This window comes from Bemisia tabaci, chromosome 2 (genome assembly GCF_918797505.1).
Source record: "Bemisia tabaci chromosome 2, PGI_BMITA_v3".
NCBI lineage: Eukaryota > Metazoa > Arthropoda > Insecta > Hemiptera > Aleyrodidae > Bemisia > Bemisia tabaci.
In genome coordinates, this window is record NC_092794.1 from 8,044,132 (window position 1) to 8,057,152 (window position 13,021).

The window sequence follows — 13,021 nt, forward strand, 5'->3', positions numbered from 1 at the left end:
CCAAGCGCAATGATTCCCGGTTTATTCGCATCGTCTTGTAGCAATAACCTTCAAAGATATTTTTAAAAAAAATTTTAAGAGAACGGTTAGAATTTTTGTTTTAAGAAACGCCCTGTGATTATTTTTTCAATTTCAGTAAAATTAACTCTTCGTGAAATTTACTTAAAAAGTCCCTGCAAAAAATAAATATTTGTCTAAGAATTTTTGACACTTTTTTCAAACGTTTTCATGTTTTCCCCGTTTCTCCTACCAATCCATGTACAGTTCATATTTTGAGGTTTTTAAACACGCGTTCTTACTTAAATTTTACTTATAAAATGTCGAAAAAAGGCTTCTGAAACAAACATTTTTAATCGTTTTTTATGAGTTGTCTTTTTAAAAACGACGAGTTTTTTTCAAAAGTTATTTCAACATTCGTTGCTACCGGTGGTCGATGCTTTATTTTGATGGATCAAAAAGATGTCATAGTATGTCTACAATTATGTCACCAAAGATTTCCACAAATTGAAACGCACGGATTCACAAGTAGTCATTCGCGAATCCAGCAAGTCGGCAACATTGTTTTTTCCCCCATTTAAACCTGTGGAAATGTATCGATTCTTGAAGGGGCAAGAATCGATAATTTGACATAAGTTTAAATGGAGGAAATCCGGTGTTGCCAAATTTCAGTAAAAGTACCTCACGAGTTTTAACAAAACGTATTGGTGAAGTGCGAGCACGGCTCAATGGAGCATGTAGACTTCAAACACACGTCGAATGCAGAATAATTCCACTTTTATGAAACAATAATTTTAAAAGCAAGTGTCACCGAGTTCACGATAACAGTCACTCATTCAAGTATCCCACTGCTCGCGCAGGAACAAATCACTACCCGGTGTGGAGATTCGTTGAGACTGATAGAAAAATTTCACCTACCGCACAGCGGATTGAGTCAATAGGAGAGGTCAGACGAAATTAGGGAATTTTAAAGGCTTATAACTACGTTCATACACACTTTAGGGTTCCAAAATCGGTTCCATTGGTTTTCTTGTAAAATTTTCTCCCAGAAACATCCCTTAAAACTTGAAAGGTGACGAAATAAACATCAAAATTTGCGGTTTTAGTCAGAAATTTCATGCCAGACTTCTTTGATTGACTCAATCCACTGTGCACCGTGATATGATTACACTTGGGGGTTCGCTTGGAAGGGGTCGCATTCAAGGGACAAACAATATTCGGAAACAAAAATTACGTGCGCAATAATTTCTCACAAGCACCTTTAGAAGGATGATCGACATTCATTTTCCGATAAAGTATTGAGAGTAGGAATGTGGGATGGAGTTACTATGGTGCCGTGCTAAGGAAAAACGCCGCATGAGCCTCCAGATGTCGCCAGCTTTCCTTCAAGAAGAGTGAAAACCGGGAAAATTGCCAATATTCTTTTTTAAAAATTTTAGGCAATTTTGTACGCGATTTAATCTAAAATATCTGGAAATTTCAAGGGAAACTATACAAAACTTTCCTCACTGTGGTACTTGCGGAGGCGAGAGGTTTTCTACTTCAGGTTGTATTTCACTAGTGCAAGCAAAATAATAATCTTCGTTGATTGTCAAAGTTAATCTGCCCTGATAGCGAGGACAGCAGTAAGTGCAAAAAAGAAGCGATGCGACGTGTAAATGAATGTAGGAGCCCCTTCAATTAGTGGATAGGCAACATACGCAACACTCTTTAACCCAATATCCGATGCAACTGCAAAAATTTCACCATGTAATTTCAATTTACCGCAAACTGCGCTACTTGGGAATTTCTCTATCCGCATGCAAGCATTCAAGATTAGGAGGCTGGTCCTGCTTACAACTACGATTAGAGGATTATCTGTAAAAAAAATCCCTAGGATCCCTAAATCATGTCATCAGCGTCTGCGACAACGAGCAGATTTTAACGCCTCGCACGCAATCGCGTAAATCTACCGCGCGGCTCAATTCAGGCACTATCTATGGAACTGTGCTGCCGCGAGCTAAGGAAAAACGCAGCATGAGCCTTCGGACGTTGACAAATTCCCTCTGTTTTAATACAAATTTTCAGAGAGATCCGTGGATATTTGAGGGGCTTGGAAGTCAAGTGCGGTTTTTCATAATTCGAAAAATAATATCTGAAGTTTCGAAATTGTATGGATCCTTATGGTGGAAAGAAAGTTCAAACTGACTTTATGATGCTTTAAAATTGGAATTTGGAAGCGAATTTTTCACAGATATGCATTAGGAAAAGTTTTACTTAAAATCAATTATATTTCATTTTTTTTTTTCAAAAACTGCACTCATACGTCCCGTGGTAAAAATTGGCGATAAGAGCTGCGTTTCAAAATACCATAGGAATTCTTTTAGCCGGCTAAAGAAGGCTACAGAAAATCATATAGCTGGCTGTAGAATGCGGAGAAAATCATACGGCCGGGCTATACGAAGCGATAAAAAATTATGCAGCCGGGCTATAGTTCCTATCGCCGGGCTTCACGCTTTATCGCCTGGCTGTTGCTTTTTCGCCATCGATTATAAAAGGCTATAAGAAATTGTGTAGAAATTCGTGTGCTTTGGAAATCATTGAGTTTGATACGGAACCACCTTAATATTTACAAAACACACGTTATATTTTCCTTTAATACATATTTTTTTCATCAATTAAAACGAGAATAATCCATACAGGATGTGCAAACATTTAAAAATCATGAGTTGACTAACGCTGACTCCGCCAGATTAAATATTACCTAGAGCCTAACACAAAACGGAGCGGCGACGCACTGGCGCCTACAAACCTAACAGGGATACTTCACGCTTTGCGCAATGCGTGAAGTATCCCTGTTAGGTTTGTAGGCGCCAATGCGCGTTTCGCGCTGACTGCCCGCCTGCCACACCGCAGCGTGCCACGGCGCTTGAAGCAACTACTTCACACCAGAGGTATTGCACAGTATCATACGAAACTGAAGGCGCTCTAATTTATTAGGAATGGCATGCATCCATCAAAAGTACGGAGCTTTCCTCGCAAAATAAATCAAGATACTACGGCCCAAAAAGAGAGCAGTGGTCCAAAAACTCACTAAGTCTTAGCATCCGTAATTAGTGACGTTTAGTATACACATTATCGCCTGGCTGTTGCTTAATCGCCATCGGCTATAAAAGGCTATAAGAAATTGTGTAGCCTCCTGTAGAAGCTATTGGAAATCTTACAGCCGGCCGTAGGTCTATGGTATTTTGGAACACAGATTCTACTGCCAATTTTTACCAGGGTCTTGTCCTCCAAGCCCCTCATTTTGTCCTCCAATTTATCAGAGAGTTTCTTCGCAATCAGGTCTAAATTGTTCGACCATTTCAAGAGAAAATTGTCATTATTCTCCAAATAAACTATACATTGAAGGAAATTTGGCAACTCTCGACTGTTCATACGGCGTTTTTCCTTAGCACGGCAATACAGTCTCTTGACACCTCGACTCATTTCCCTTGAGCCTCGTTCAGTGCGGCGCACAGTGGATCAAGTCGATGGGAGAGGTCGGACAAAATTTAGAAACTAAACGCTTATAGATCCGTTTGTACAAAAATTTGAGGTTTTAAAAGTGGTTTCATCGGTTTTCTCGTGAAAGTCTCTTTCAGAGGCACCCTTTAAAATTTAAAATGTGACGAAATAAGCATCAAAATTTTCAGTTTTGGTAAAACATTTCTTGTCCGACCTCTCTAATTGACTCGATCTACTGTGCGGCACGTTCATGATGTGAACGGAGCTTGAAACTTACCTAATATCCGGTAAATGTTGATAAAAGACCAATGGCTTGACCAGGATTTGTACTCGGCGATAATGAGAATGACTGCTACGAGCAGGACCAGAGATAAGTCAGTCAGGGTCCAACCCATCCTCTCTCCCGGCAGCAACATTCTAAAAGAACAGAAACAGATAAAATTTGATTAAAAACTATTCCTAATTCATTTATTTTGGAGCATTTTTTAATCTTCCCACCCTCAGTCGAGACAGCCGGAAGATAGCCTGGACTCGAAGAAATAAATTGGGGACAGAGATTTTGAAACACCTCAGATGAGACACGCGTTTTTGCAGTAATACCATCGATTTGTAACTTAACTGTCTCTGAGATGTATCGAAACCGCGGTGGCATTGAAAATATGTCAGTAGAAAAGTTGTGAAAAAATCTCCTTGTTTCCCGGTGCTAAAACCCACATAGCATTTTTCAACGAAAAATCGTGATTTTTAGAAATTATGTTACGATTTTTTGACGATAAAATCGCTAGGATCTATAAAATTGAAATTGTAACCCAATTTTTCACATAACTGGACTGCATTTTGCCAAAGGGAACCAAGAGCATTGCAATGTTGCTAAGACTAGTGCAAATCCATCCTTCGCAATAAAAGTACTGAAATTACCTGTGCAAAAATATGAAATTTAGTGGCGATTTTTTTCTTTAATTTGCAGTTTTTAGGGTGTAAAATAAAAACTGTTTATAGATGATCAGACTTTTCTTCCAGGACAAAAGAAGTTGCACAATCTTAGCAACATTGCAATCCTCTTGGTTCCTTTTTGCAAAACGCAATCCAATTGTTTGTTTGATAATATTGTGATGAATCGCCGGCGATAAAATCGCGATTTTACAGCAAATTTATGCGATGAAATCGCAATTTTTTATCCGATAGTATTGCAATAAATCGACGTCGATAAAATCGCAATTCATTATCCGATCAAATCGCAACTTATCGCGATCAGTACTCTTGGGTAGGGTCGCAAAATTGAAATGGATCGGGAAAACTGCAATGCCGCAAACCGGCATGCATTTTTCGTAGTTTTGCTGCCGAAGTAAGACTTTTGAATTTATTCCTCCTCAAATGCTACAATGGCGTCTTAAAATCTGAAGGAAGAAGATTATTATCTCTACAGGATGCAGGTAATTATCAGTGCATCAAGCTAATTTGACTTTCTGTGACTTTTCTGTGACTGTGACTTTCTCATACCAAAAGGTTTTATGACTGGAGGACGAACTTTAATTACCGACTGATGATTTTAGCGAATATATGCTGGTGACTCTTTCATAATAATTATAAATTCAAAATTATAATATGGCATATGCCATGTGCCATATCATGCCATAATCATGGTTATGGCAAATATTCGACTGTGAAACTCCCAAATCGCGTATCTCGGTTTGCGACAGTGCAGACTTACTGTCATACTTTATTTTTTAAAAGAAAAACTACTCAGCGTTCAGACTTTAAAATTTCTGCGATTTTTCTGGTATAAGCGAAGAAAATTCTGTGAAAAATTCCCAAAATAATGTTGATTCGCTTTCAGAAAAAAAAGAAAAATGGGAACGGAGATTTTTAAACAGCGCAAACGACATACGTGGTTTGGAAGTTTCACCGTCGATTATATGGTCGTATTTATGCTGAAAGGAACTACATGCATAGGGTTTGCGTGAGACCAGTGGCGTGGCGCGCTTTGCGATATATCGATTGATCTGCCATTTAAACCTATGGAAAAGGATCGATAAATAGGGCGTTCGCAACCAACACCTAAATAATCGATATGCTACTAAAGCTTAAAATGGGGAAATATCGATTATCGATCATTCACGCCTCGACACCGCGTGAGACATAGTTCCTCTTGGCATAAATACGTTCACATTGAATTTGCAGTCATGGTTAATACACATTAGCATCGTCTTGTGATAAAAATGACGCCGTTCAGTAGGTAATTTAAATTCACTCTTAGATATATAATTTAAAATTATAAAAAGGTGTCATCAGTAGATCGAATAATGTCAATGGCTCCACCTTGAATGGGTGTTTATCGCGTACGATAAAACACGCTCTTCAAATCGATAAATACGAATTGAAGGTTGCCCGCTGGGAGCAAAAACAAGCAGGAGGCAGTGGCGTGGCGTGCTTCGATATTTATCGATATTTCCTCATTTGAAGCTATGGTGAAGAATCGATTATTAAAGTGTTCGTTGCGAACACCCTGATAATCGATCCTTTTCCACAGGTTTAAATGGCAGATCAATCGATATATCGCAAAGCACGCCACGCCACTGGCAGGAGGAGTTGATTGACTTATTCTCGCTCTCAGCGGGTCGCCTTATATGCGTTGACATGTGTCAGATTGCCTACGCAGCAAGGCGGATCAAGGATTGAGGGCAGGATAGTTATCAAAATTTGAGATCAAATGTGACTTCACAGAAAAACTGACCCTAGTTGCCGAAGGCATATTTCTCGAAAGGACAACATTATTTACCAAATTAGGTCGAAAAATCCTTGCTTCAAGTTTCCGCAAAAAACACCTTCCACGCTGATGATAAAAAGAAGAAGAAAAAAAAAACTTCTGTCTCATGAATGGACTGTAATGTATGATGCAATGAATGAACGTAACGTAATAAGTTTGTAATGTTTAAGGAGAGCTCAACCGGCGCAGTGGGTGGCGATCAATGTTGCCAGGTTTTGCGATAAAACATATGTCGGAGGCAAATAGTCAAATCGGGCATTTTACCAAATGCCTAGGCAGATACTCAAATTTTCAATGTTTACGCGGTTTTTTATGTAATCACAAATACCTCTCAAATTTTCAATATTTTGAGACTAAAAGTCCGTCAAAGTACATTTTATTTCCCGTTCAGAAATGCTCCTCATAATTTTTCAACGCCCAAATTTTGAAAACTTTTTTTTTTTACGAAATGCTGATGTTTTGAGATAAATTTGATTCAAGGATTTGAAAAAAACGTATTTATAATCGTATGGAACAAGTTTTTAAAGGGAATTCATTTCCACATGATCAGAGCATTCTTTTGTCTACAGTCAGCAAAATAATTAGAATTTCAGCCGAAGTAAGAATATTTAACTATATTTGCCGAGGCATTTAACAAAATGCCTGATTTGACTATTTGCCTTCGACACATACATTCAACGGTGAAACTACGAGACCACGTTCCTCGTTTTGCGACGTTGTAGACTTCCTGTCATACTTTACTTTTTAAATGGAAAACTACTCAACGTCAATTTTTGAAAACTTTCATGTTTTTTCTTGTTTGTATGAGGAAAACTCTTCAAAAATTTCAAGCAATGATACTGATTTGTTCTTCCTCAAAAAAATAAAATGGGAGACGATATTTTTAAACACCGCAAACGAGATACGTGGTCTGAATGTTCCACCGTCGATATTCTACACAGGTTTTAAAAGAGAAAAGTGCATATTTTTCAGCACTTTCTGACAACAATGCTTAGGGAAGGAGTGAAAACGGACCTAAATTTCAAACTTTAAAGTGTCATAATTTATGAACGGTCCTATAACTTCGCCCCTGTCAAATCCGCCAATGAGAAGAGCCTTCCAGAGAGATCTGACATGAAATGTTAAGTGAATGTTTTCTTTTTTATACAAGTGTATGGGGTGCTCCTTGAGGTAATTTTACGAGAAAAATCAATGAAACCACTAAAAAAAAAGCTTCTACGTTCCGTATTAACAACAACACGAGCTTTCAATGTTTCCACATACTCCTCATATTTTCCAACTCCTCTAATCGACTCGCTTCACTGAGCGCCGCTGCTGAGGCGATCGGTGTCTGAAGTCAAAACGCCTTCATTTTTGTGCGTATGCAACACGGACATCCATGGAGCTCGAATAGTTGCATCCACGCGTTATGTTGAAATTCGTTTAGTATCCGTCCGTCACATGGGACACTTACTAAAGTTTTGATTGCTTCTCTCACACCTTAAGTTGATTCCAGCATTGCCTATTTTGCCGAAGTAAAACATTATTGATTATTATCATAACATTGTCGATTCTCCGGGAGATATATAATTTAAATGAATTACAACGTTGCCGGCCCTCGAAATCGCAAAAAATTAAGTATCCACGCACGATACGTAGAGATTCCTTAAATCCACTTTAATTAGTCGTCCTTCCCTTAAATTTTTTTGTTTCGTTTTTCTTTTTGGAAAGCTAATTAAGATGTTTAAGTGCGACATTTTTAAAGAGCAATTCTGATGAATGGCACGGAATTTGAGGCAAAAACGATGACTAATTTATATGGAAACAACTTAAACTTCTAAAAAATAAGTCCTACCTACAAGAGAGATTAAACTCAGTTATAATGACTAAATAAAATTAATAATTTTTTATTAGAAAAAAAAATAAAAATACAGAAATTTCAATAAAATTAATTATTAAATTTATTATTAATAATTTATTTATAGTTTTTATTTAAATCTTAATTTTTTAAATTTTTAACCAAAGAAAAATTAAAACCTCTTAAAAAATGGAAAAAAACGGAATGCGACAGGAAATCTGTATCATCACGAGCCTAAATACAAAAAAAGGGTATAATTTCATGGGTGCAATGAAGAATCATAGGTGAAGCTATGGCACACTAAAGTCTGGTAAATATATTGGTAAGAATTATATAATGTTCTGTCATTCCCCTCCTGAAATGTAGACTGCGTCTAGTTTCCGTATTAAAATGAAATCTCACGCGTGCTATTACATTAGAGACGAACTATACCACTTTTTGGGATACTATAATCCCGATACTATAATCCCGTTCTTCGTCGAAAACTCTAAGTCCGATTTATCGACACGACTTGACACAGAGTAACTCCCTAGAAAAATATGTTTATCGGTTAGGATACCCTTCCCCGTGAACGGTCACGTTTTCTGACGAATAATTGGACTGCATTTTGCAATTTGGAACTATAAAGTCTGGCCCGGTTTAAAAACAACGTATGTGCCATTAGTTTCCCCATGCACATAAGTGTTTCTTCAGATGAGCCAGAATTTATAGTTCCAAATTGCAAAATGCAGTCCAATTGAACCGCTTTAGGCAGAAAGGAACCAGGCCTCATCAGCTATTGCCAAATTTAAATGAGCAATTTCTTATTTTACAATAGAATGTTTGTGCGGATTCCTTCGAAAATTTTAAGGAAGTTGCTTCGTACTGAGCAGAAAATTCACTGAAATTGGCACAAAAATCCGTATAACCGCACTGGAAAAAAAACATTGGATCTAGAGTCCAGACTCTTAAAAATATCGAGAAGAAAAAGTACTCTTGATTCAATCAGAATCTAGCTGAAATCAAGAACTAAGCCTCTTAATTTAAGCGGATTTCGTTTTGATTCAAGCAAAAATCCGATTGAATCAAGAGTATTTTTTCTTGTCAATGTTTTCAAGAGTCTGGAATCTAGATCCAATGTGTTTTTTTTTTTTTTTTTTCCAGTGCGTTCTCATGTAAAAAATTGAATTGCCGAATGAAATGTGGCAATAGCTGATGTGGCTTGGTTCCTTTCTGCATAACGCTTCCATTATGCAATGCACGACGAGAAATATCACTATATTAATTCTAGTCTCGACGATTTAGGAAAAAAAAAGCATTAATCTTCTTTTCTTCACCCCGAGTCGGGTGGAATTTGGGGATCCGACTTCCCTACAGATGGACACAGTCACCCACGACCTCTGACATCCCACTCCCCTCCCTTGAGGCCCTTTCTCTTGTTATCTGCCCGACGGAGTGAGATGTGACGTTGGTTATCTCCCATATTTTTACATTTTTCATCGATACAAACAACCTCTATAAAAAATGTATCGAGCTTGCTCAGAAAATAACCGCTCTTTGTCAAAAACTACAGTCATCTACGATGCCGTTCTAAAGAAAAACGCCGTATAAACCTTTAAGCGTTGCCAAATTTCCGTTGATAATACACAAATTTCCTGGTCAACTTAGGAATATTTTTCTTCCAATTTTCAGATAATTTTGTTCCAAATTCAACCGAAAAGTCCTGAAAATTTTGAGGGAAATTATTCATGAGTTTCCTCGGAAATGGAGATTTTATCGAAGGAAATTTAGCAACATTCGAATGTTCATACGGCGTTCTTCCTTAGCACGGCAGTATGGACAGAGGGTGTTTCGATTTTTTAGGTTCTGAAGCCCTTCTCCAGGAGATTTTTAAAACGTATTCCTTTATATTTCAGCACACATTTCCTACAGTGGCAAGGCGTGAGTGATCGATTATCGATATTTCCCCATTTGCAGCTATGATAAAGAATCGATTGTTAAACTGTTCGTTGCAAACACCTTTTTCATCGATCCTTACATCGATCTATCAATCTATATATCGCATAGCACACCACACCACTGATTTTAGAGCACGTTGTCTCAATTCGTCGCTCTCCTGTCATGAGGGCGTAACTATATTTTGCGATAAGCCTTGTCGCCCATACAACTCCGGCCGCATCAAAACATCTAATAAGCCAGTGTCTCAACGGTTTTTACCTTTAATTTTCAAAGAAATACTGCATAACAGGATGACGGAAGGAAGGCTGCCGAAGAAGTGAAGTCACTTCTTCGGATTGGATTCCTCCTGGGAGGAGACGAAGAGGAGGCTGCGAGAAGTGAGTCACTCTTCGATGATCCTGGAGGACGAGAGGGAAGGCTGCCGAAGAAGTGAAGTCACTTCTTCGGATTGGATTCCTCCTGGGAGGAGACGAAGAGGACGTCCAGTGAAAGGGTGGCGCCGAGGGGTTTGAAGGAAGGAAAACTACCTGAGAGGCTATGAGAGAATAGGGGACTTTGGCAGCTGGGTGTCGCAGAGCGCCAAAAAGCGCTACGAAAGCGGCTTTTATGTATGTGCTCTGCATAGCAACATTTTCTGGCAACATCAGAGCTATGGCTGCTTGGGTGCATCAAGTCTCCACAACCCTAACGAGAAAAGTATTATTTCTGGTATCGTCCCCCGAAACAGCGTTTTACACATTTTGTCTGTCTTGTCGCGCTCCTTGTCATATTCTGTGCCCGAGGGGAGGGGGTATTCATCCCTCCTTCGATTCTACCATTGTATGACCGGTAATATTACAGCTTTACCGCCAATTTCACTGCTGCTGTAAAACAGGGGCATCAATTGATAACGCCTGAGGGGGAGGGGGTTAAATGCCCCCTCCGTTTTTCAGCCCCCTCCTCCGCATTTCAAATTTGAGCCTGCATCGAGCAATTTTAGTAAATTTGCCACCCTCAATCAAATTTTGCCTCTCTCCAATGACTTCAGTCCCCCTGCGTTTCGACTGAGAAAGTACCCTTGCTGAAATATTGACACATTCGTGCCAGCCATGCAATCTATCGTATCATATTGGCAATGAATTACTTATATAGATAGAATTAAAACCGGGACTCACTTGAATATTGACGTAACATTTAACACCAGGGTTCCGTCGAGGCTTGACTGTCGAGTATCGTGGGTGGCGACACATAAACATCACATCGTAGTACCGTTCGATCTAATCGCAACCACGAGAGAAGCACTTTGAAACTTGCACTGATTATCAATCGAGAGGCAAACGAAAACACGGTAAAATCAACGCACAACAAGCGAATTCAGGGACTCGTGAGTGTGTAGAGAAGACAACGTAAGATCTACGCACAACAAACAAAAATCGAAACTTGCGAATGTGCGCAGAGAAGCAAAAACACCGTAAAATCTACTTGCGAGCGAGCAAAAACGATTCGATTCGATTTTGCAAAAAACGACAACAGAGACTCGCGCGTGGTGCGGAGTGGAGAAAATAGCGCAGTATCCTCGTACAACAAGTGAAAAGCGACTGGCAAGCGTGTGCGGAGCAGAGCGAACAACGTAAAATCTACGTACGTACAACAGGAACGAAAACAAGCGGGCGTGGAGTTGCGCGTGTCGAGCGTCGAGTCAAAGCACTGAGCGTTCCGCGTTCGACAGCCGAATTCGAGGGGGTCGCGGCGCGGGGGGTGGGGGAGGGGGGGCTGCGTCACTGCGACGACGACGACGACCTGGGAGATGAGGCGACCGTAAGCGCTGCCCAGATACTTGAACTGATCGAACGATCTTCTATCGAGGATCAGCGGCATCGGGCGAGGGCAGCTACGTGATGACACGCCGCGTCGAGTCGTAGCAGCTCGTCGCGGCGCCGCATACCGAGGCAGGTAAAAGACTTTTATAACAGTTTCTCCGTCACCGTCGCGTCGCCGTCGTGCGTCGCGGCGTCCCCACCGCTCGGCGAAGGAAGAGCTCCACGGATGAGACGGAAGGTACCTGCCGGCGATGCCGGTGGACGGCACGTGCGCTTCGCGCCGCACCAGGGTCCAGGGCCGGATTCACCTAGATGCCGCCCATGGGCCGCCTATATTTTGCCGCTCCCTTCTCATTCGTTTTGAAACTCAATAAAAACCATCAAATGAACGTGCCAGCGGGAAAGGGGTGCATAAGACGCATTTACTCGTGTTGAACACATTTTTTGGGAAAGCCCTGTTGACACTACTAGCAAAAGTTCACGAATCTTTGCGCGAAAGTTAAGTTCCGTAAACCTATCTCTGTGTGGACAAGGCCTTCCATTCATAAGAAATGAACGAAAATATTATGAAAGAACAAACATAAATGTGGTTCAATGATTTTAGCTTCCGCCGCCGCGCCGCGCAGACCGCACCGTGTTGGACGCAATGCGTGAAGTATTCACGCAGTCTTGTAGGCGCTATGCGTTTCACGCTGACTGCACTGTCTTTGGCGCAATGCGTGAAGTATTCATGCATTCTTGTAGGCGCTATCCGTTTCATGCTGACCGCAATGACCGCACTGTGTTTGATGCAATGCGTGAAGTATTCGTGCAGTCTTGTAGGCGCTAATATTTGTCACATGCCGATCGCCGCGCTGAGGGCCTCTCCTTTTCATCTCAAGTCCTCGTCGTAATTTCTCTCTCAGTCGCGCCATAAGAGACGACAAACTTAGAAATTACCATACTCTCAGGAAATGAGAGATTTTGTCGCCTTTTCTCGTTTTTAATTTTGTTTTCATAAATCCGATTTTTTTTTATACCTACACTTTAAAAAATTGCAAGTTTTTGCCGTCCCTTAGATTTGCCGCCATAGGCCGCGGCCCATGTGGCCACCCCCTTAATCCGGCCCTGCCATGGTCTACCTAGAGCTCCAGTCCGACAAAAGTCAAGGAGGGGTTGGGGTTCTCATAAGGGCCAAAATCCTGGAAACCTAGAGGA

At 40.3% G+C, this 13,021-nt stretch overlaps 1 protein-coding gene across 2 annotated transcripts in view; it reads right to left on the reverse strand.

Moving 5' to 3' along the window:
- Positions 1-11,728, reverse strand: part of shd (cytochrome P450 family 24 subfamily A member shade) — a 32,251-nt gene extending 20,523 nt beyond the window's left edge. Inside the window, exons 1-2 of one of the 2 annotated variants that reach the window (XM_072296643.1) lie at positions 11,180-11,728; positions 3,761-3,900 (exon numbers count right to left, since the gene is read on the reverse strand). In XM_072296643.1, coding sequence (XP_072152744.1) covers positions 3,761-3,899 — 139 coding nt within the window. In that variant the 5' untranslated portion in view covers position 3,900; positions 11,180-11,728. The remainder of the gene's footprint in view (positions 1-3,760; positions 3,901-11,179) is intronic. The other variant, XM_019045218.2, reaches the window with a different exon arrangement.
- Positions 11,729-13,021: the final 1,293 nt, after the last annotated feature.